The 25242-nt window shown below is 42.5% G+C and overlaps 1 protein-coding gene across 1 annotated transcript in view; it reads left to right on the forward strand.

Moving 5' to 3' along the window:
• The window catches only part of CPS1 (carbamoyl-phosphate synthase 1), a 161772-nt gene that overhangs the window by 38658 nt on the left and 97872 nt on the right, over nt 1–25242 (forward strand). The window contains exons 12-21 of the mRNA XM_078680583.1: nt 172–270; nt 1880–1975; nt 2623–2812; nt 5977–6134; nt 7750–7878; nt 8383–8527; nt 9911–10121; nt 14330–14528; nt 15551–15727; nt 21128–21246. Of these exons, the coding sequence (XP_078536709.1) occupies nt 172–270; nt 1880–1975; nt 2623–2812; nt 5977–6134; nt 7750–7878; nt 8383–8527; nt 9911–10121; nt 14330–14528; nt 15551–15727; nt 21128–21246 (1523 nt within the window). The remainder of the gene's footprint in view (nt 1–171; nt 271–1879; nt 1976–2622; nt 2813–5976; nt 6135–7749; nt 7879–8382; nt 8528–9910; nt 10122–14329; nt 14529–15550; nt 15728–21127; nt 21247–25242) is intronic.

Here is a 25242-nt window from a genome sequence, read left to right on the forward strand (position 1 = left end):
CACAGATTTGGTCGAGAAATGGGATGTAGATACATTTTCGGTAAAAATTACTGAATCTGTAAGATTCGGTATTTACTAAATCGGTATTTACTGATTCGGTAATTGCCCCATTCACTCCAGTACCGAGTTCTATGCTATTAATAAATGCAATGTTGCCTAATTTTTTTCCAGTTTCTCTTCGACGTCTTCATGTCTATGATACAGAAGGGAAAAGGCACAACCCTGGCATCGGTGATGCCGAAGCCGGCACTGATCCCATCTCGGATTGATGTAAGCACTTGGATGGTCCCTCTTCATTTACCAGACTATGAGATTGTATTGAAAGCAAGTACTGGCTAGGCTTGTCAGGGATTGAAGTACGGATGTATAGTTGCATTGACTTATTTGAACAGAACAAATAGGTGGGACTTGAATACATACAGTATCCAGTCTGCAGTGTAAATCAATCAGGTTTCTGTTAAGGCGCGACTATTGACCTGTTAGGGTCTCAAGGTGCTGTAAGGGGGTGGCGTGGATCGGTAGTTAAGTCAAAGAGCCAGGTCCTAAGGTCCTTCCTGAATTGAGGCAGGGACAGAGGTTGCCTGAGATGTAGAGGCAGGGAGTTCCAGGTCTTCGCTGCGGGGTAGGAGAAAAATCTTCCTCCAGCCGAGGTCATGGGGATCCTTGGGATAGTGGTCAGGGCCAGTTGGGTGGAGCAGAGACGTCTGGTGGATGTGTTGAGGGAGAGGAAAAGTGTACAGCTACAGTAAAGACACACACACATTACAGGGGCGATAGTTTCTGCATCACAGGGGGATCTCTGTTTCAGAGACGGGATGGAATGCCTTATTGTGCATGACGTCCAGGTCTGAGAAGTTAAAAGGTATAGTGGTGAAGACAAGAGGTGCAGATGAAGACAGCAAATGAAGAGGGATACAATAAAAGTCCACCAGCTGGTCGGTTTAAGGGATTACAAGAACTGCCAACAAACAAGTAATGGAGAGTTGGGAGCTGCAGATCCCACATGCTAAGAAGTAGGTTTAACTATCCGTGGAGAATAAATAATAGGGGACTGACTATCTTCCTCAGCCTTCTGAGCCAAAATACCAATAAGAATCATGGCAGAAAGCACTGGCGTTGCCAGTGTCTGGATTTGTCATTGAAAAGTATGCCCTGGGGTTGGAGGATGGTGGAAAAGGAGTTTGTGCGGGGTCATTCTCTGCAGCTGTCCCTCATCCAATCCTGAACATTCCCAAGCGGAGATCAGCTATCCTCATCAGGCCAAGTCATGGATGAGATCTACAAAGGATGCAAGATGGGACGCCCATCCTCAGCATGCCCATGCTCAGATGTAGGAGTGCGTTAGCCATGCATGCTGCTTCTCTGATGCCATTTGGAAGAGATGCAGAAGCAGCTGGGTCCCTCAGTCCTCTAGATGTCTGCACGCCAGCAAGCTCATAGGAGTTGGATAGCAGTCCTTTAAAGAAGGGGTTCATTGTTTATGCTACACTTTTTCCAAAACATTGCTTACTCAAATATTCCTTCCTCTAGAGTTTTTGTTAATTAGATGCAATTCTTGCCTGTCTGCTTTTTGTAGGGCCTTTGTATGTCAGAGAATCTTTGAGCTGGTTCTTTCTTATACTTCTTGTTCTTTCCTCTTTTCATCTCTTTATTGGTGTATCTCACTTCCCTTCAGTTTTTATTGGCTTGCGCTTCGTTTCTTTGTCATTGCCCCTGTTATGTTTGGGTGCTTTACTCTTTGCTCAATGAACACTAAATGTGGTGACTGACCATGCGGCAAGTTTTATTTCTGCTGAACCACGATCCTTTGCACGTTCCATTTATCTTGACTATGTTGATCCTGCCTTACTCATAATTTCACGTTGCCCACCTCTGCTAGGTTTCAAAGGTGCTCATCCTTGGCTCCGGAGGGCTGTCCATCGGTCAGGCGGGCGAGTTTGACTACTCAGGGTCACAAGCTGTGAAAGCCATGAAGGTGAGAGTCTGTTGACCTGGCTTGGCTATCCTGTATCCTGTTCCAGGCGTTAAATGTTGTTAACTATCTAATAATTTTGTAACAGTTTTAAACAACATGTGTTTTCTCGACAAAGAAATTGGCTCGCCGAACATTTTGGTGACTGATATGAAACTGCAACCCCTTTTCCAAAAATGGCGGAGGCAGTTTGCATACTGCTGACCCATTAATGGCGGGCACCAAGAAAAGCAAAGAGCAGGGCTACGAATTATAGGAACACTTACGCACAATTGGAAGTATTTGGAAGCATGAATGTTTCATAAATCTGTCAATAAATGGATCCATGTGATGCATAGTAGACACACGCAATAGCTTATAGTTGTAATTTGCACATAACACTATCCACACTGCAATAGCAAACAGATTCAAAGGAAAACATTGGCTCCCCCATGTTTTGCAGAGCAGCCAGCTGTTCTTGGCTGATAAAATGAGGGATCGAATAGAGGGTTTCTTAAAGGGAGCTAGACAGTGGCACGTGTTTTGCGCCACAGCGTATATTACTCATGTCGCGAGAAACCGCTGCGATTCCTATTCAGCCACATTTTGATGAGTGGTGCATGAGTCCTAGTTTGTCTTTGCACAGCTCTGATGTGTCCTTTCATTATTAGGAGGAGAATGTGAAGACTGTCCTTATGAACCCCAACATTGCCTCCGTGCAGACCAACGAGGTGGGCCTAAAGCAGGCTGATACCGTCTACTTCCTGCCCATCACTCCACAGTTTGTCACCGAGATCATCAAGCAAGAAAGGCCCGATGGTTTGATCCTGGGCATGGGTGGGCAGACCGCCCTCAACTGCGGTGAGTTGTTTAGGGGTGTACTCTACAAATTCTGTGTTCTTGTTTAACCCAATCAGATTTTGCACTGAATTTAACCTTGGTGCATTTCACATATTTTGATGAAATACAGTCAAAGCAATATTTTTAAATAAATCATAACATAACTGGGAGGTGACAAGATTCTGGAATATTCTCAAAACGCAGCCATTTGAGAATTCTCACTGCTTACATGTTACACCTGGAAGTGGGCCTTCAATTCAGCACTTTTGTTGTGAAGGTAGGCAACCCCATTTTGAACAATTTATTTCATTTGGGTAACATAAAATGTTGGAGGTTATTTAGCGCTTCATGAATCTAGTTGTATCTCTCGTTAAAAAAAGGTCTCTCATTGAGCAGCCCTTGAGTCCTCACAGCAAGTTGGAACTTAATTCAGTGCATTCCTTTCTCTCTGGGATTGACTTCTCCAGAACCTGCCCACATTTCAACTTTTAACAAGCCACCTCAAAGGGCATTCTTTCTGAGCATTTCTATAGGGACCTGTTGCATTTTTTTGTTAACATAACATCTGTATATTTTCCCAATTTAAGACCCATAAGTAACTAAATAAATAAATAGATAGATACATGATTAAATACATGAATAAATGAATACATAACATAATAGAATAATTAATATATAAATACTTGAATACTTCTACTGCCTTGTTAGAGGGAGGAAGCGGTCGTTGTTATACTGTTATTTCGCCCACCATGGAGAAAATCCTGGGCTCTTTTCTCAGGCCAATTATTTGAATTTGTGTTCTTCTCTTGTGGGATGTTGTATATGTGCTATTAGAGGTTCCACAGCTTCCACACACACTGAGAGAGGCTACATCATCAATATACCAGCTCCGTTTTCTATGCATTTGAGTTTAAAGTGCCACGCGTGAGACACTGTTTGGCCTGGGTGAGTTGAGTTTGACTATGAAAATGAAATTGTCCGGTTTGAGAATTCAACTGGTCAAAACTGATTAAAGATTGATTTAAAAAGGTGAATTATCCTTACATAGTAGGAAAGATGCTTAATTAAGTGAAAACTAGGGTTCATTTAAAAAAATAAGGTGTGCGAAATTCGCTTAATTTGTATTTGTAAAAAAAAATCTTAAATTGTCAAACAATTACACAACTTATGCATAAATAGGTGAAATGCAAAACCAACATTTGGCGCTATGTTTTAGCCTGAAATGCATCTTCATGACCATGTTGGATACAGGGCTGCATTTCAACACAAAAAGTAACACAAAAAACACAAGTGCCGCAAAGAGTAGCCACCTGCATTCTGATCATTTACGTTACTCCCGTGCTCACACTAACGTATTGTGATTAATGTTGCTTAATTACGTAACATAGCATGATAATGCAATTTTGGGAATTGCAGATATCAAGCGTAAAGTGAAATTATGCAAGATTATGCCTGCAAAATGAACATTTCACCCGGCCTAATTAAAATGTGCCCTGGCATTTATCGGTGGTTGCTAAAATGCACATAGGTTCATCAGTCCACCGATCTTTTTCAGGAATGCCTTTATCGGATATGTAGTGAGAGAGCACCAGACCTCTGATTTTGGGTACACTTTGGGCGCACAATTTGAACATGCATCGGTTCAGTGTCCCTATAGGAAATTCAGTGAATTGCTCAATGAAATGTTGCTAATGAAGCGGAATTGGAGTAGTTTAGTTTGATTGTGTGGTGACAGGAGAGGACTTCAAATGAGCTGATGCCGGCTGTACCCCCTTTAAGGGTGCATTGACACTCCAATTAAGAAATTAAGAGGGTAGATGAGTGGGAACAGAACTATCTGAATCTCTCATGGACTTCGTCCAAGGCTAAAAATAAAACCTGCAAACAACACAATTCCTAAGCTTTCAATCTCATGGGTTTAATCATAAATAGTTTAAGACCAGAAAGCAAAATAAGTAGTTAGTTAATTATTTCAAAGAATTAGCACAAGTCCAGAATCATCTAATAGACTGACATAGAGTCCCTCAAGAAAGAAAACCCCAAACCCACGGTTAAGTAGACTAATAAAGCGCCTGTCTCTAAGTAAATCCCAAAAGCATCTGGCACTCTTCCAAAATGACATGTCTTTTATAATGTTTTAGACAAAGAAGGCACAAGCATTTTATAGCATATTAGAACAAAGGGTTGGATTAAGAAAGTTTAATTCATGACAACCAATCAACTTACTAATTGGTACAACACCCCTAAAAACTCCTACTACTTAAATTATCTTATCTAATTAAGAAGATGACATGATACATTATGAAACACAAGAATACAATAGCTTGTACAACTACTGCAGAACTCTGCTAAGTAACCTTGAAAGTTTGAACAGAACGAACAACCTTCCCTCCAGAGCGAAAAAACAATAATTGTACAATTTTATTGGTACTGACCATTGCTGAGGCTGAATTTTCAATTATTTCCTGGAATAGAGAAAGGCACATGCACGTGGAACACTTGACCACTTAAAATAAACATGCACTTTTGTGAAACACTTTATAAACGATTGTGAATGTGGCCTAGTATGGCCTCGTTATGGCCTAGTTATACTAACTGAAGTACACCTAAATGAATCACTGTTTTGTATCAGATGTAAAACCTGTCTACAATGTCTGACCATTTATCTGTGCCCTAGTTTTCTTTTTACTTTGGGTTTCACTTGAGTGGGCGACCATGTGGCCCTTCTTCCTCGTGACAGTCATTACAGCTGTGAGGTGAGCTTGCCCCTCCCACCTTATCCGCACAGGGTAGGCGTTGGCCCTTATATTTACCTATTGGATAGTGAGAGTGGAGCTATTGTTTGGAAATATGGCAATGGACTGCCTGTCTGGGCAGGTGGACTCCCCTCATAGTTGTAATGATTGTAATATGAAAGTAGACATCGTGGTAATGCCTTCATTACCCAAATCTTCTGGGTTTGGGTAATGAGGTTGCAGCGATTAGTCGTCTGGGATGAGTTTGTCGAAGAGGAGGATGGGCAGTGGGTAAAGTTGCCTTTTGATGGAGTGTGTTCAGCTTGTGTATGGTAATGACGTTGACAGTGTTCTTCATGGATTCATCTAACAATCATTTGATCAGATTGGGGGTTTCCTGTGGTTCTACGTCCTCATATTGACCTCCCCTCTTCTCCATTGCTGCCTCAGGAGTGGAGCTGTTCAAGCGAGGGGTCCTCAAGGAGTATGGCGTCAAGGTGTTGGGGACCTCCGTGGAGTCCATTATGTTCACAGAGGACAGGCAGCTCTTCTCAGACAAGCTAAATGAGATTAAGGAGCCCATCGCGCCAAGCTTCGCCGTCGAATCGGTAATGTGAACTATTGCACCATTGGCGATTACGCGTTACGCGGAGTGGACAAAACTCTGCAAACTCCGCTAGCGGAGCTAAATTTCACCCCAGGGCACGATGAAGCTGCGCACTGTAACATTGTATTCAGTTAGTTATGTGCCTAGTCAGTAGCAGTCCTTTGCTCTGGGACAGTGTGCTTGATAATACCCCACTCTGGAACCGTGTGCTCAGTCTGTAGCAGCCCTGTGTTCAGGGACAGTGTACTTGAGTGTGATAGTGCTGCGGTCTGTGACAGTGTGATCAGTCAATAATAGTGTTGTAATGTAGGACTGTGCGCTTAGCATGTGATAGTGATTCACTCTTGCTCAGCATTCATCAGCGGGTTTGCTTTACTCTGGGACAGTGTGCTTGGTCAGCATAGCGCTGCACTTTAGGAGAGTGTGCCTAACCATTAATGAACCATGAACTAGGACAGTGTGCTTAACATGCGATAGTGCCGTGCTCTGGGTCAGCCAGTGACTGCACCGTAGAACTATGCGTGCAGTATGTAATCGTGTGTAAAGTGCTGTGATCTGGAATGTTGTGCTTAACGTGTGATAGTGATGGGCTTTGCGACAGTGGGCTCAATTAGTAATAGTCCTATATTTTGGAACAGCATGCTCAGTGGCACTGAAAGTGCTGTGTTCTGAGACTTTGGTTTGCCAGACATTGAGATGTCATGGATACAGCTGTGCTCTGGGGCAGTGATACTGATGCATCCATGGACCGTTTACTTCGTGACAGTGTGTCACTCTGGAAAAGTGCTGTTAGTGATTGTGTTGATGGGCTCTGTGAGTGATAGCATTGCCCTGTTGGACAGCGGGTTCAGTGAGTGAGCACCTTCAATGTTGGTGTTGTGCTGTGCAGCATGTAACAGATAGAGATCAACACGGGTGTTTGACTACATGTAAGCTCTCATATGTTGTAGATCCTGGTTGTAGTGAATGCTTGAGACGATTTGTAGTTTGCACCACGGAGTGACGTTACACTGCCTGACTGGAGTTGGGGACCAGAGAGTGGTGGGAGAGTGTGGGAGGAGGCTTGTCCATATTTAGGTTTTACCTGTAGACAGATTTAGATATCTGTTATCGAAGGCCTCTTTTGTACAATGTATACAGAGTGAACTCTGGTTCAGCCACTTGCCCAAGATTGATGGCTGTCTTCTCTATCTCAGTTTGATGCTTATCAGCCAATTGTCTTCCTCTGCATTCTTATCCTGCGCCCAGATCACAGCTGCTCTACCATTGTTTTGATTGGTTGAGTTGTATCCTTCATTGCTGACCTTAGGAACCCCCATCATTCACCATATTTAGACACCTCACAACCTATCCTGGTCCACTTATTTCACAAAACCCACAGACCTCTTTGCAGCTGCCATTTATACACACCTCGCATCTGTGCTTGTTTCTCACAATTGCAAGGTTAGGACTTCAAGATAAGAGCCACCTAGGGACCACATAATAACTGAACACCACCAGGACCACATAATAAGTGAACACCACCATCTGAACTTGCACCCAAGGGCGCCCTCCACTCAAGGCACCCAGATTCCGGAAGGGCTCCCCATGGTCTAACAAGTATTCTGTGTTGGCAGGTGGAAGACGCCCTGCAGGCTGCGGATAAGATTGGCTACCCTGTTATGATTCGCTCTGCCTACGCCCTGGGCGGGCTCGGCTCCGGCCTTTGTCCAGACAAGGAGAAGCTGATTGATCTTGCTACTAAGGTAAGATGTGTGCTCGATGGCATTAAGAGAACACTGAAGTCAACTTAGAGCCTTTGACTTTACACCAGGGGGACATGAGCTTCTATGGACCATTTATTTCGAGCTTTTCTGTTTCTGTTTTCTGCAATAACTGTGTTTCTTTGTGAAAGAAACAATCAAAAAATGCTTTTATCCTTCAAATGTCAGTGATGTGAAAGTTAAGGAGCATCACACTGACAAAAGCCCACGCCACTGGTATAGTTTAGAAAGTGTAATTTAAAGTGTTCCGAACTTGATGCCGAAAAGTGCTCCCAGTTAAAGTTTGCCTTGATATAAATGTATGGAAGTGTCCCTTAGCCTCATTCCTACTGTTACTTGCTGTCACCACTGCTCGACTACCACCACCACATGTCCTCACTCATAGCTTTTTGAGTGCTGGCCTAGCTGAGCATGCTCCTGGGTTGATAGTGAGTCAATAAAAAAAAATATAACAAAAAACATATTCTCCTTTTTTATTTTCCGCAGGCCTTTGCAATGACCAACCAAATCCTGGTGGAGCGCTCAGTTGTGGGATGGAAGGAGATTGAGTATGAAGTTGTGAGGGATTCCGCAGATAATTGCGTCACAGTCTGTAACATGGAGAACGTCGATGCCATGGGAGTGCACACAGGTGGGACATCCTTTCATGTCCTTATTTGCACTGACATTTGGTCCTCTTTTGAAAAGCAGAGAGCACATATACGTCTCTACATTCCAGCCAATCTACGACTAGATGACATCAGCCATGAAGGGCAATCTGGGTGGCATCTAAAAGGCTTCTTTCCCTTATTGAGATCACGTCAACATTGCACCACATTGTTTCAATATTGAAAATGGTGCCATAGGAATTTTAGAAAGGTGCACATCTTATTGAGTCCTGCTTCACACATCCCTCTCATTGCTCCTCTGCATTTCACAGAAGGCCGAAGTCTCTTTTTCTTCCTACCAGCCGCGGTCAGTGCAAGTAAGAGTGGTGGGGCCACGTTGGGGGGATTCGACAGATGACCCAGAGGAAAAATGAAATAATCAATTTTCCCTCGGTGTCATCCGTCAAAATCCCCCACCCGGCCCCACCCTCTTACCTTCACGGGCCGCCACTCCTTCCTACTAGTGATGTCTTCCTCTTTACAGTCTATGAGTAATAGTCTGCACCTAGGACAAGGAAAGACCTTTGGGGTTCTATGAAAAAATGAAAAAAATGAAAAAAAAGAACTTAATTAAGCGCACTGCGGCCAAGCGGCTTCCTGGCGCTGGTGGGTAAGGGGAAGAGGGGGAAGGAGGGGAGGGGGGGAGGGAAGGGTGGGAAAGGGAAAGAGAAAAAACGGGTTCGACACTGCAAACAGTGGGGCTAACCAGGGAAGGCCTGAAGAAAAAGAAAGGTTTTTAGTGCTTTTCGGAAAGCCGGATAGGTGGGAATTGATCGGATAGAGAATGGAAGACTATTCCAATACTGGGGGGCCAGCACCGAGAAGCGGGTGCCGCCCATGCGAACTTTACGAAAGCGGGGGACTTGAAGAAGAAGTTGAGAGGACGAACGAAGAGTGCGAGAAGGGATGTAGGGAGTGATCAGAGAAACAATAAACAAAGGGGCAGAATGGGTGAAGGCCAGAAAAGCTAGGCAAGCTAATTTGAAGGAAGAACGAAGGCGTACAGGGAGCCAGTGGAGGGACTTGAGGACAGGCGTGATGTGGGAGAATTTGGGAAGTTGAAAGATGAGCCGGGCGGCCTGGTTCTGTATGGCCTGGTTCTGTATGGCCTGGTTCTCTATGGCTGGGCCTCTAGGTCCTCTGGTCCAATACTGACTAAATCTGACTTTTCTCTGAGTCACTCTTTCAACGCTCCATATTTCCAAGCTTCACTCTGGTGCAGAAAGCTCATTTCTCTCCGTTACCCCCTGGTCAGCTCCTCTAGACGTAGGATTCCTCTGAATCAGGGTAGAATACTGCCATAGCCAGACTGCCAACGGTGGTGGTGGCCATTAATTGTTGATTTTTGTTGACTTTTTGATGTGTAGGAGATTCCATCGTGGTGGCCCCCTGCCAGACTCTCTCTAATGAGGAGAACCAGATGCTGCGAGCCGTGTCTATCAAGGTGGTGCGCCACCTGGGCATCGTGGGTGAATGTAACATCCAGTTTGCCCTGCACCCCACATCCTTAGAGTACGTCATCATTGAGGTCAACGCCAGGCTGTCCAGGAGCTCTGCATTGGCATCCAAAGCTACTGGGTAAGGAAGGAGGTCTCTGCAGTCTTCCATTGAAATTTACACTTCCCCTCCTACATATAAAAAATGTATTGTAGCAGGTGAGGGCACAGGTAGTGCAAGCAAATATATTTCCATGCATGGGTAAAAGAGGTACAGAAGTGGTGGGGACAAAAGCAGAAACTTGGGAGCAGTAATAATCTACAGCTGGGTTCCATGTCTTTCAAAGTCGATGTTAGATATATCTCAATTTTTAATAGTATTAATTATGGTCAGATCAGAGTGCTGTAAGGTGAAGCCCCAGTAGCTGTTTGGGACATCTTACCCTTGAACTCTGAAGTTGCTGATACATATATAACTTTTAATTATATAAATATGTTTGAAATAAAAAAAATGATTGTATGTGAATAAGCACGAACACAAGAAATGTTTCCTATAACCTTGAATAAGTGTATATCCACCCACCAGCCTGTGAGTATAACACTGATTAAATCATGGTTCTGCATGTTAGGATGCTCGATTTTAATCATACACGTAGAAATTCCTACTTATGTGCAGGGACCCCAGAACACTTCTTTTATGTTTAGAAGTCAATCTGTAGTTGTAGTTCGACACCTCATTGTTAAACAGTCTGATGGCACCCTCTCCAGTATAGAGATAGCACAGCTCTACCACCATGTTTTGTGAGTGAAACCCCCTTTTATAAGTACTTTAAGATTACACTGGCTGAAGATATAGCAGTATCCCAAATAACCTTTTCACCTTCCCTCTCTGTGGGGAACAAAAATTCAGGCAAAGGGTCTCTACCAGGTCACAGAGTGAAAGTAGTTATAGAGTATACTGTTTCTTTAAGAAACCATCCACTTCCCTGTCCCAGTACTACTGTACTGACACTTTGCCTTACAGCTCTCATTCTTTTATCCAGCTGAGGCTGAGAGGATCTCAGAACACTTTATGATTTAATAACACTGTTTTTGTCCTTCGGATATTGACGTTTTACCACTTCATGTGACGTCTTTAATATCCATCTGCCTTGTTTTTCATTTTTGGCAAATTTGAAGGGATTTTTTTCACAGAAAATACCATTTCTTTTCATGAAATGCCATACATAAGTCTTCTTCAGACACTCATGCAGTCTGTGTGGTGTCTTCCACTCACACATTCAGTGCGCTTTGTCAAAAAATGACAAAATAAACCTCATGGATAGAGAGGGAATCCACCTTTCAGGAAAGCTAGAGGACCTCAGAGTGGAAGGAGCGAGAAAGAAGCAAAAACGAACAAATTCCCTGTTCTGAAACTGATCCCTCTCATGAAAAAGATATCTCAAGAGAGGAGACAATGAAAACATCATTGCCATTATTAAAGACACTCTCACCACACTGGTAACACTCAGTGGAGGCTGGTGGACTTGGAATGTGGTGAGGGCGAAAGAAAATGCCTATGATCCTAGTTAGTAAGTGAAGTGAATGATCCCCATGTCCTTGAAAGGGATTCAGTGGATCTCTCTTCTAAAGGCAAATCTGAGTCAATAATTTAATTTTATAGCAACATTTGCACAAAAATCAGCCCAAAACTCAGGTGCTCTGAAGGGATACTAATAGAGGTTGCTGTCGGACAGGGAGAGTCAGTAATTAGGGACAGCTGACCCAAAGTCAAAACAGAGGTCTGACGTTGTCAGTAATACAAAACCATTCTAACGCCCTTAACATTTATACTAAATTAGAAATATTTTTATTCCACACACTTCTGTATGTACATCCCCGCTGGCACATCCATTTAAAAATAAATAAAAGGGACAAACATTGCACTTAATTCATTGCAGGACAGATACCATGTTTTTGAGCACATAGTAATGTTTTGATGCATGCTTTTCAATGAGGTCTGAGTTTACAGCCGTCTGATTGAACTGATCACAGGGTGCATTTGGGACTCAACATTCTCTGTTAGAAGAGTGAAACCACTATGAATTCATAAGGGTGGGACCCCGATTACCCTCTGTGTCCGGAGGAACTGCGTGAAGAAGGAGACTTCACTAAATCTGTAACTGCATGCAATAAATTCACAGCCACAACACGAACGGAAGAGCCTTTTATTTCTCAGTCCTCACAAAGAAGATACACGTAAGTCACTCCAAGCAGTGAGTGCTGGTTAACGTTCCACTCCAGTCTTATATACACCATTAACAGCCCCTTCACCACCCTGCATGGTCCCTCGCTCAAAGACAAACACCACCATCCAAAGACACACAGAACGGTTGCAAAGAGCATTTCTTAATCTCCTGCACGAGTGCACCACAACCGTTGCATAGTTGTGCTGGCACTGGCCGATTCCCCATTTCTTTTTCAAATATTGCAAACACAATAAAGTGAGCATGACAACATACCAGATGTCACCGCGCTCGCACTACACCCAACAAACTGTACCGAAGTGTGCCGCGTGTCTGTCTAACAGTTGCGGCCGGCATTACTGGCGGGTGGGGGGTGGAAATGGGGTCGTCGCGCCGTGGAGGGGATGGGGGGGAGGCGGGAGGGGTTTAAGGGAAAACAAATAAAGAAAAAGTAAAACTTACCGTCCCGCTTTTGTTTAAGTCCCGAGACTTACGACTCCCGACTCCCGCCGTCCTGCATTTTGAATTCCTGCAGTGCTCGTCATCAGGAAGGCTGCGGGCAGCCTCCCTCCCCTCCACCGCAGCATTGTGATTGGTGAAGCCGCGCCCCACCCGGGTCATTTTCTCTGTATATAGAGAACAGGGAGAGTGGGCGGTGTTGCTCGAGGGCAGGGGGGAGTGGCTTGTCCACTGTTGTTCATACTGACTGTTTGGGCGGCCTCAGGCTGCCCAAACAGTCAGTATGAACAACAGTGGGCAAGCCACTCCCCCCTGCCCTCGAGCAGGACCGCCCACTCCCAACCAGGAACTTCTGCTTTCTCGCAGTGCGAAAAGGCAGAAACAAATGGTAGTTTTTGCCATTTATGTTTCTGCCTTCTCGCACTGCGAGAAAGCAGAGGGGCGGCGCCCAAACGCCCCTATAGAGGAGCCGCAGCTGGTAACACTGGTTGACATTGAGACCTTTGGAATCAACATGCTAGCTGTTGAGAGGTTTGACAATGCCCCTGACCTAGATATCTCAGGTACAAACTCCCATGATTCATCTACTCCACTGCATTCTACCCATGCACTGAAGTTTTGCTCTTCGACGTTGATTCTCTCAATGCTACTACGCTCAATGTCAGAACATCATGACTCACCGTCGAAGAATTCTAAATCTAACATAGTGCAGGGCAGTAATCGCCCTTACTTGGTTGACTGGTTGATCAAGGCACGATCTGCATATCAGACACAGTTGGACTTCAACACAACAGTCACACTTCTCATGTCCATATATCAACTTCGATAAGTCAATGTTGTCTCCAGTACGTCTTAAAGAAACAGCATTCTCTATGACTATTTTCATACTGTGATCCGATAGAAACCCCTTACCTCCATTTTTGATACCCAGCAGAGAGGGAAGGTAAAAGGGTTGCTTGAGATATTGTTATGCATATCTTCAGCTAGGTGCTACAATGTGATCTTTAAGTGCTTTTGAAATGGGTGTTTTTCTCTACCACACAAAATGCCGGTAAGTCTATGCTGTTTATATACTGGAAGAGATGCCAGCAGACTGTTTAAGAATTAGGTGTCTACCTTTATCAACAAATTGATTTTTTTATATATAAACGTAGTGTTCTAGGTCTCCGCACATACGTGGTAATATTCTACTTTTATGACTTCAGTGAGTAACATTTCCGTAAGGTTGGTTTACAGCTGCAGGCCTGTGGATACGGCTTTTGCATGTAAAGTCATGCTTGTACATCTAAGCTAGACATATTCACAAAGATGGCAGGTGTCCCCTTTTGAGAAACAATATATAGTGGTGGCTGATTTGTGGGATTGTCCTAGCCACCTAGAAGAGAATTTTCAAGAGAATTTGCTTCGTTGCTTTTGGCTCATGATTCCCCATTGGTGTCTGGTGTAATACATTGGATAACTGAAAAGGGGTAATCTTATCTTCTGTTTGTAAATATTTGAATAAACAAGTTCCCTCCTTTGTTTACATACATGCACCAAATCTATTCCCAGCCACCTTTTTTAAAAACATGTAGGTGACTTATCTCAGTCAGTCACATCTTAATCTTTTCAAAATGTGACGACTTTTGTTTTCAATTTGGTGATGGCTTCTGCTACCTTTATCTAGGTACCCACTGGCTTTCATCGCAGCCAAAATTGCCCTGGGCATCCCACTGCCAGAGATCAAGAATGTAGTCTCTGGAAAGACATCAGCCTGCTTTGAGCCCAGCTTGGACTACATGGTCACCAAGATTCCTCGCTGGGACCTCGATCGCTTCCAAGGCACCACCAAGCAAATTGGCAGCTCAATGAAGAGCGTGGGGGAGGTGAGTAATGCCTTTGTACTCATGTACATACTGCACCATTATTAATGCCCCCTTATCTTCCTCCTTTGACATGGTTATTGTGTGGTGGCCATGTCAATCTGCAGGTCCACAAGTGGACCTGCAGGGCTAAATGGGGTATGAGTGTGATGAGGGTGTTGTCGTAATTGTGACTGTCTACTTTCCATGTTGCTCAGAAGCTCCTCTGCTCATGTTCAGACTGATAGCATCAAATCTGGCCAAAGTAGATGGTATTAGTTAGGGAATTACTTGACGTCCACTGTACCATTTTTGTTCAGTTATATAGAAGGCTCATCACAAGTTTCAATCACCTGTGGCACAAGGCGATTTCATTTAAGAGCTTATCTAAGATGAGCTGATATCTTTAACATATTTGGAATTACAAAACAGGGAATGATAAATGTATAAGACAAATATATAATAAAATCCTGAATCATACATAGCAGATGGATTACAATATCTGACAGACCATTCATGTCACCATATGTAGACTTTCAGCAAAGGTCTGGCATCTGCTGCCAGTAACTTACCTAATGCTGGCTGATGCTTTTTCTTGAATTTTTCAGACAACCAGGGAAAACCTAAGGGAGCACAGGGAAAGGTACACAGATAAGGTAGGAGGAAGTTGAGTTGCTAGGGTACACATTGCTGATGAGACTTGACATCTCCAGTAGGATAAAGGATAGAGGATAATAAGATGTAGCTGTGAAACAGCCTGCCAAGATACTGAAGGGTTCTCCTTGCATAAAGGAGCAGTCTATGTGAGGCTGACAGCCATTAGCTACTGCCTCTATCAACGTGGTATGTTACAAATGCTTGTACCACGGTGACTTCCAGATTCCTTGATGACCCAATGCCCAGTGTGAGACTGGTGTTAACTGATTCTCCCTGCATTATGCCCTTGCTCTTTTGGCCTCTTTGGTTGGTGATCACGTGACAATTTGAATTGTTAGCAACATTTACTGAGAGCATTATCACTTTTCACTGGTTTCCCCTTTCCTCAGGTCATGGCCATTGGTCGCACCTTTGAGGAGAGCTTCCAGAAGGCTCTGAGAATGTGCCACCCATCTGTGGATGGGTTCACCCCGCACCTGCCCTTGAACAAGGAATGGCCATCAGACCTTAATCTGTACAGAGAAATGGCTGATGCCTCCAGCACCCGGGTCTACACAATGGCCAAGGTAAGCAAGGGGTACAGAAAGCACTTGTCTAACACGGTGACTTGACAAATCTGCGGAAGCAGTTATGGTCCTTGTTGTCATTTATTGACAATGCTCATGGTTTTTTGGCATGGTGTATATGATGTAAATATTGTATTAACTATAGTCACTGTTATGTCTCAAAATTGATTTGCAGTAAGGGTTTACTCTGGTAAAGTTACATTGATTCAGTTGTATTAAAGTACATAGTACGCTGAATTAGTACAGTTGCAGTGTGTCAGATATGACAAGAGCATTGTGTCAGATATGAAAGAAGCATTGTGTTAGATATGAAAGAAGCATTGTGTCAGGTATGAAAGAAGTATTGTGTCAGGTATGAAAGAAGCATCGTGCCAGATCTGAAAGATACAACGTGCCAGATATAAAAGAAGCATCATGCCGGATTTGAAAGAAGCATTGTGCCAGATATAAAAGAAGCATTGTGCCGGATATGAAAGAAGCATAGTGGCAGGTATTAAAGAAGCATTGTGTCGGATATGAAAGAAGCATTATGTCTGATATGAAAGAAGTATTGTGTCAGATATGAAAGAAGCATTGAGTCAGATATGAAGGAAGCATTGAGTCAGGTATGAAAGAAGGATTATGTCAGATACGAAAGAAGCATTGTGTCGGATATGAAAGAAGCATTATGTCTGATATGAAAGAAGCATTGTGTTGGATATGAAAGAAACATTATGTCTGATATGAAAGAAGTATTGTGTCAAATATGAAAGAAGCATTGTGTCTGATATGAAGGAAGCATTGTGTCAGATATGAAAGAAGCATTGTGTCAGGTATGAAAGAAGCATTGTGTCAGGTATGATGGAAGCATTGTTTCCGATATGAAAGAAGCATTGTGTCAGGTATGAAAGAAGTATTGTGCTGGATATGAAAGAAGCAATGTGTCAGATATGAAAGAAGCATTGTGCCGGACTTGAAAGAAGCTTTGTACCAGATATGAGTGAAGCATTGTGTGAGATATGAAAGAAGCATTGTGTCAGAAATGCTACGGGCATGCCGAAACTTTACCCAAATCGCTGTGTAACGATTTACATGTAGACCTTATTAGATCTCTTTATAAGACACTAAAAACACCCACCTACGACTCCTGATGAACTGTGATCAGCATGCTGCAAATATTATGCAAATTGTTACAAAGTATGACACCTTTAAAATGCAAAACTATTACTTCAGGAAAAGTAGTACATTTTAAGGAGTTTCTCTTTAAAGGTTGGTATGCGATACCGGAAACTTACTACGTATCTCAATAACAAGTATATTACATTACATTTGTAAATAATTAACAAAGTGATTTAAAAATATTTTTGGTATTATTTACAGAATTATTGCTAGGTTTCCAGATTTGTTGGATTTTACTTAGTTTCTATCTCATTAGATGTTACTAATGTGTGCCACCAGGAACTTTAGAAGTAATCCGTACACAAACTGCGAATTATTAATATATATATTTTTTAATTTACAATAACATATGAAAACACATTGACAGGAGTCAAAATGGGTTAAAAATTAGATTGAATCAATGCATTCAACCTTCCGAACTACAATCAATGACTGATAAAAGCAGAAAAAACGTTTTAAACACAGCTATCATATATAGCTACCTAGCTATTTTGGAAGCTGAAGAGAAAAATTGCAGCTAAATAATGAAAAAATTATGAAGTGCGAAAGTGCAAAAGTGCTAGGCTTAAGTGCTAAAATTATCTGGAAAAAAGCCTCAAAACTATTAGGAAGATATTACTTATTCTACCAAACTTTAAAAATAATAGTACAAGACCTAGACTCCATTTTCAGGTTAGGGCTACTAATCTGTCTGGTTTCCAAATTACTTAAAAACAAGGAGTATCTCTTATTAAGATGTCCATACTTCTGTTACTCGTTTTTCTTTTTACAAACATATCTATTAAAATTAATATGGACTATTTTAAAGAGATGGAAACTATGTTCAGACAGATTGTTTGGGGGAAAAAGGTATCAAGGGTCAAGCTTCCATCACTACAATTAACTATTGAACAGGGAGGGCTGACCCTACTGCACATACAAACTTATTGTGATGCAGCTTTTTTAGACTTATTAGCTTGTTTATTGGTTTCTAATGGGTTGAAAGATAATTTCTTTGTGGATAAAATGGTGCAGGAAGGTGGTTCTCAGACCGTGATATTTTTAAAAATCTCCAAACTTTAAAAAAACAACAAGATATAAGACATTGAAGGATTATTCCATCAGACTTCAATACTTTTTTAAGGGGGCGGGCTCCTCTGGGTTTCATTACTTAAAATTGAGGGAATGTAAGAACCTTGACCTTCAAATTAAATCATGCCATTTGAGAAATTGGGAGGTTTGTGGGCTAGAAGAGTTAAGAAATATTTCAATCCAGAAAAGGGTAATTACGTGGCAGGAGGTGTTGTTGAGGAGTAGAGATTAGAGGAAGCCAGCTTTTTTTGAGTATTTACAGATTGTCCATTTTTTAAAAAAAATAGAATTTTTCTTGCGATATACCGAATAAACTTGTGACAGCACTTTTTGGAGCAAAGTTAAAAAGAATAGGGAATTGGTATAGTTTGTTATGCAATCAGGGCCAACTCCTATTGATAGAGAACCATCTGGAAAGGGTGACTAGTGAAACGCAATGCACCTTTTCTAATTACGAATGGGAAGCTGTATGTTGGCGAGGGAGTAAGACTCTGAGAGCAGCCAATTTTAAAAGAATGGCCTTCTTATCCCGATGGTTGGCCTACTTTACTCTGAAAGCACTCAATAAAAGGTAATAACAAAAATACGGTAACCAGTAGACTGTTATTGGCGCACAGCTAAGTAGGGGAAAGGAAACGTAATAAGCAATAATATTCCAGCAGTGGTGCTACCAAGAAGATATGGAGTTGGTTACCACAACCCCAGAAAAATCACAACACAGGTTGTGACACAAACGATGCAAAAGAGATTTTTCCGAGCACTCCAGATCCAATATATCAGTGTAATCAGTCTATCATCCAGTCTTGGGTCCAATCAGCACTCAAGTTCCTGAGGTAAGAACTTAACGTATCCGCACTTCATATTGCAGGATAGATTTATTAATTCCAAAGTTCCCAAATCAAAGAAAATAGTTCCAGTATCCAAAGAAATAAAAGACAGCCAACACGTGTTTCGTCTTCCTAGTACACAGCAATTGACTTCTTATGGGCTGCAACCCAAATGATAATGTATAAACAATATGACATAACCAACTCAATACAAATAGTATCATAAGTAATATGCCAGGAGTATGAGCGTAAATATACACCCAATCACCATTGATATTGGATCTGGAGTGCTCGGAAGAATCTCTTTTGTATCACTCAATAAAAGGTACCTGGAAATTTAAAATAGATGCTTTCGATGCCAGGTGGATGGGGAAGGGGGCCTTTTTGGGGAGAGATCTTTTCGGCTCTAAACAGGACACTCAAGAAGAGGATATTGCCCGAGGTTGAGGTAGCCCTGTTTGGAATTAGTAAAGACAGGAAGAATTTGAGGAAAGATTAAGAAACTTTTCTTTCTATTGCCTCCTTAGTAGCCCGCTCCTTACAATTGGAGGTCTGGGGAAGTTCCCACCTATGACAAATGGTTTAATAAAATGAAACGGACGCAGGCCTTTGAAGAAGCCTACGCGATCCGTGTGGGAGCCTCCAAGAAGTTTAATGAAAACTGGAAGCTTTTAAGTAATTTGTAAAACCAGACAGATGAGTAGCACTACCCATTAATATTGTTGTTATTATCATTGTTTAATGTTGTTGCTGTTAGGGTTGTAATTATTATTATAGCACATAAAATGGTGACTAGAAGGTTACATTCAAAGACTGACTATCAGATTTTGTTCTATATTATTGCGCTTGCATGATTCAAGGTATGAATGTTTTGTTAACAGGGACAGCCCCCGTGAATATGGCGGAATATCCGTCTATATATCAGATGTTGTTTGGTGTGAAGGCTAAAAATTGTTTGTTCCTGTACCAAGAGTGGAGTTATTACAAACGGACAAGATTTAAGGTTTTGGCGGCTCCATATAAGACTTGGAGAACATTAAGGGGAATGCTTGGCTTGGAGAAAATGTATTGGTATACACCATTGGCATCCTCAACATTCTTACCAACTGACTTATGGGATCGAGTGGTGTATAGATGGAGGCAAAAAGGATTAAGGGTGGTGGGTGATCTCTATAGTGATGGCTGTATGAAATCTTTTGAACAACTCCGCGAACAATACCAGCTCCCCAGGGAGAATTTTGTGAAGTATTTGCAGATTAGGAATTATTTGTCGAATAATGGGGGAATGTTTCAAGCTAACCCCTTGATAGAAGATAATATGAAAGCTGCAAAGATAGGAGTGTTGTATGGTCATATGCTAGGTACTAAGGTGAATGATATAAAGCAACAAAATTCTAAATGGGGGTGTAAATTTGGGAGGCAGGATATACAGATAGAAATTATTTTGGAAATGGCTATAAATCTATTCCTGTCTGCAAAGTTATCGGCACAGCATTTCAAATACATTTTTAACTTATATTACACACCTGATAAGGTCTCAAAATGGCAGGGGGATGCGATAGGGAAATGTTTCCGGTGTGGATATCCATCTGCGGATGATCTTCATATTTCTTTTGGGTGTCCATCGTTAACATGTTTATTAACACAGGTGGAGAAACGCTTATCTGCTATTATTGGTACTTCATTACAATTAAGTGCAACGCAGATTCTACTAGGTGTAGAAATTGGGTCAGTAGCGACTGGCATATTACAGCAACATGTTAATTTAATATTTTTAGCTACAGCTGTGTATAGGCTTATTATAGCCTCCTTTTGGTTACAGCAGGAACCGCCTTCTTTTGAAATATGGAGGGCACGTTTCTTTGCAGTATACAATATGGAGCATAGATTATATGCCCTTAAAGGGCAGTGTTACCTCTTATCTCGAGTCCGTAATCTGATCCCCCATCCCATACTTGGTGGTTAATCATTTCTATCCTCTAGAGCCTTACTTTTTTGATTGCTCCCTTGTAATTAATTGAATTTATGACTATTGGATTTAATGTTTAACTTGCCTTCTATGTTATTCGTTTGTCTTATGGCTATCAACTCCTGTGTGCTGAATTTTCTTTTTTTTCTTTTTCATGGTTTTGTATCAATTGTTATCAAGTGTATATGTGATGTGCTATAATGACTCACTTCCTACTAACTCATGTATTTTAATAAAAATAAAAAAAATAAACAAAGACTGACTATCCTAAAAAGCACACTCACGCTTCTGAAAGGCACTTAGGTCTGGGTGCGAGTTAATGATTTGGCATCCAAACATTTTATAAAACCGTGCCTCCCCTCTCCCTCTTTTCAGGCGCTTTACGATGGGGCCCCAATTGATGACATCTTCAAGCTGACAGACATTGACAAGTGGTTTCTGTACAAAATGCGTGGCATTGTAAACATGGAGAAGACACTGAAGGAAAGCAAGAGGTAAGAAATCTCTTGGTGGGAGCTCTAGCAAGGAGACAGCCTCTGCCTACTTGACGTGTGCCAAGAAGTGACAACTACTTGTAGATGCTTACCCTAGATTGGCGGGCATCGTTTGTCTGCTAGATCGACACAATTTTAAAATTCATCGGTGGTAATGAAGATAAGATCACCACCTCACTCCAGGTCGATACTGACACTGTCTTCAGTCCTGAACTATTCACCTACAAAGCATTAATTTTGAGTGTGCTAATCTAATTCACTCAATCAGTGGCGGCTGACACAATTAAAAGGTGGTGAGGTGGGAAGCACAGGAAAGAGAGCGAGGGGGTAAATCATTTTAAAAGAAAAAACACTTACCTGGAGCTGCTGGCCACCTCCTGCATCGCGCCCCTGTCTTCCTTGTCCCAGCAGGCACTCAGGCAGCAACAGACTACCTGTGTAAACCCGGCCCTGCCCTCATGGTATGAGAGTAGCGTGGTGAATGGCCGAAGAGGGGTGAAAAAACTCACTGCTCAGGACAGGGAGCCTGTGCTGTTTCTCCAGCCCACCTGCTGCATACAGCCTGGTTGGAGAAACCTAAGTGCATATGTGTGTTTGGCTAGTCTGAAACAACTGGCCAAACACACATGTGCACTTAGAAGTGCACATAGCACTCCTCCTCCCATGCCCTGGCCCGCCCCTCCCTACAGCACTGGCTCATAGCCGGCAGATGAAAAATAAAACTTTGATGGAGAACATTTTATTTTTCACCTGCTGGCTTTGAGCCAGTGGAGCGACGCTCTTACGTCATTAAGGAGGAGCCGCCCCGGCGCTCAATGGATTCAAAACAGCACTACAGCTCTCCGGATATCACACAAAAGTCCATAAATGGATACAGCGTCCATAAAGACCTAGAGGAAGGTGGCCACCCTAATTGAAAAATTTGAAATGGTGGAACTTTGATAAGTTCTTCCCTTACTTGTAAAATTCGCATTGCCCTTTTTCCGCCAATAGGGACCAGACAGTGGCTCTCGCCTGTGAGCCATGCAGTCAGAAGCTGTGGTGCTCAGGCTGTCTTTCAAGTAAAGTCACTTTTCATAATCAAAGTAAAGGGGAATCTCCCATGCACACATGATGATTATATCTTGCATCAGGTAGGATCCATTGGAAAAAAATAATTGTATCCCCCTCTGACTCCCCTCTGACTCAATGGTAAGATATGAAATGGTGAATCCTTGAATAGTGCTAGTGTTTAGCTAAAGGGTGTGATCCCCAACGGGAGAATGCTAAATATTATTACCAGGCTTAGTGTGGTGCTCAAAATGCTGGAAGTTCGGGTTCTAGTTCTCCCTGATACCAGTTTCTAAAGTGGTGCCACCTTAATGTCAGGTGCAAAGTTCTGTGGAATTTAGTGCACAAATGTCTGGCTGAGATTATTTTTTTTTTGTGCAAAGTTTTATATAGCGCGAACTAGACCCGAACCGAATCAGGTATCAGAGCGCTTTACATAGCACCAGTTACGTTACATGAGGACGGACACACATTCATTTTAGGCACGGGGAGATTAAGTGATTTGCCCAGAATCACAGGAAGTTTTGGCGTTGTTACCGAGACTCGAACCCATGTCTCCAGGCAGGGCCGTTTCTAGGTGTTTTGCCACCCTAGGCGAGAATTGAAAAATGCCGCCCCTCCCTTGCTCTCAATAGTTGCACCTTACTCTCCCCACTGCCCAAACCTGCCCCCTGTTTATTCACCTATTTACTCTTCAGTGCTTTCTCGTCTCTTCTCCCTCCCACTTTCTGCCAGTTTGGATATTTTCACACATCTCTTACCGCAGGTAACTGGTTTACTTTAGTTCTTAAGTCCTGGCATTTCAAATTCTGATGTTGTGTAAGAGCACCCACATCTCAGCTGGGTAGAGTTGTGCTATAAATGGGAAAAAATGCCATTTCAGGCACAGCTGCCTCCCCAGGCCTCAGATCAGGTTTTACTCATTTCATGTTCTCCTTGCTGGCACCTTTTATCATTCAAAGTTCCAGTTTTACTATTCTTGACTATTTCAATTCTCACCTGGTGAACTCCCAGGACCCAGAAGCTACTAAACTTCTAGGGCCTCAGTTATGAGAACTGACGCATTGCTGCCTGAAAGCAGCGATGCGTCACTTCTCAGTGCACACTCCTTGCGACATACCTGATGCGTCATATTTAATGTATGACGCATCATGTCGCAAGGAGTTACAGATACGTCAGTATTTCTGACGTATCTGTAAGCGCAAAAGTGACGCATTGCTGGAGTGTGTCACAAAAGTGACGCAACTCCAGCAATGCGTCCTTTCACTTGGTGAAAGCCCCATGTGAAAGGACTTGCGTCAGTCTTATGCTTGCTGTGAGGCAGGCGCAAGATTTTGACGCAACAGCGTCCTAAAGGTGACGCAGTGAAATCTCATAGATTTCACTGCGTCACTATTATGAGGCTTTTTGCGGGGGAACGCCCTCTCTGCATACATTATACCTGACGCAGGTATAATGTAGCGCAGGGGTTTACAAAGTGACGCATCTGCTTAGATGCGTCACTTTGTAAATAGTGAGCAACAGGAGGCATGTTTTACGCCGCCGATGCGTCACAAAAAGTGATGCATCGGAAGCCCAAAACTGACGCAAGGGCTCATAAATGAGGCCCCTAGACTCCAACAGGCTTACCACAACTTTTTAAAGATGCCACAGATAGGCTGCACACACTCTCAAACCCATAGCTACCAAGCATAATTTGATTAGTGTCAAAAGGCCTTTTCCTCTTGTTTGGTCACATCACGCAGCTGTCCCTGTCTTTTAACACCCTTATCACTCAAAATACATTTAAAAATACTATTCCTCCATCTCTAACCCACTCAAGGGCTAAAATGAACCAAGATAGCTTTACTGAGGCGTCGGACCTAGGTATCTTGTTTTACTCTGTTAATTGTATCGTTAAAGGCAAAGGAATTTAATAATTGGATATCGAATACCCATGACATCATAGCGCCCAAAGACGTCGTCCTCTCTGCACTCTTGTTTATTGAAAAACTCAGAACCACCAAAAGAATCTTTTGGTGGTTCTGAGTATTTCAGTAAACAACATTAATGTAGCGCCTCTGAGGTGATTATGAGTTGATGCAATGGATTCTGAGTAGCGGAGAGCAGCTCCCGATGCAATAATACGAGCTTCGCTGACTATCACAGTTAAATATACATTAAGCACGGAGAAGCAGCTCAGTTAACATTGGCGGTACAAAAGGGGTAAGTAATATTGAAGGGAACACTGACTCTGCGTTTAAATAACATGATTTTGTAAGAAATCTAGTATTTCTAAATAGGGGAAATCACTCCTGACTTGTCACGCACATCCGAGGGAACTGTTTCCAAAATCTCTACAACTTTTTGGTCCTCTCTCAAAATTCCTTCCATTCTTGCCTCTGCGTGATCCGAGATGGTGTGCACACGTTTGACCCCGATGCGAAGATGAGCGCATTTCATTAAATCTTCCTTCGAGCCAAATATATTTCTGCTAGTCAGTACTTTTTTCCCTCGCTTGGAGTGTAGCACAAAACACAACCCTTTTCTTTATCTTGATTACTTTACACGGTCTTAAAACTTTTAACAATAAAATAGGTAATCGTACAGAGCCCACTGCCTATTAAACACCTACGTTTGCGTTTTCTCACTAAAACCAAGGCTCCTGGAATTGTCAGTGTATTCATGTAGCGCTACGTGTTGTTTAAAACCGCTCTTGGCGCTGGTGAGTCACAAAATGTAAAAAAAATGAATAGTAAGTGGAGGTACAGAGGGACAGGTAAAAGAGATAGGCAAGGAAGAGAGTGCGAGGACTCACAGGCCCTAGAAACAGGATGTACTGGGAAACTAACATTAAAAACTCTTGAGCGGTCGAGTTCTAGGGGATTCTTGAACTGCTGGGGCCCAGAAGAGAGAGGACAGCAGGGCATGCTTAGTGTTGGGGCGAGAGGAGAACCCATGTTTTTT

The sequence above is a fragment of the Lissotriton helveticus genome, chromosome 3_1 (assembly GCF_964261635.1).
Source record: "Lissotriton helveticus chromosome 3_1, aLisHel1.1, whole genome shotgun sequence".
Classification (NCBI taxonomy): Eukaryota; Metazoa; Chordata; class Amphibia; order Caudata; family Salamandridae; genus Lissotriton; species Lissotriton helveticus.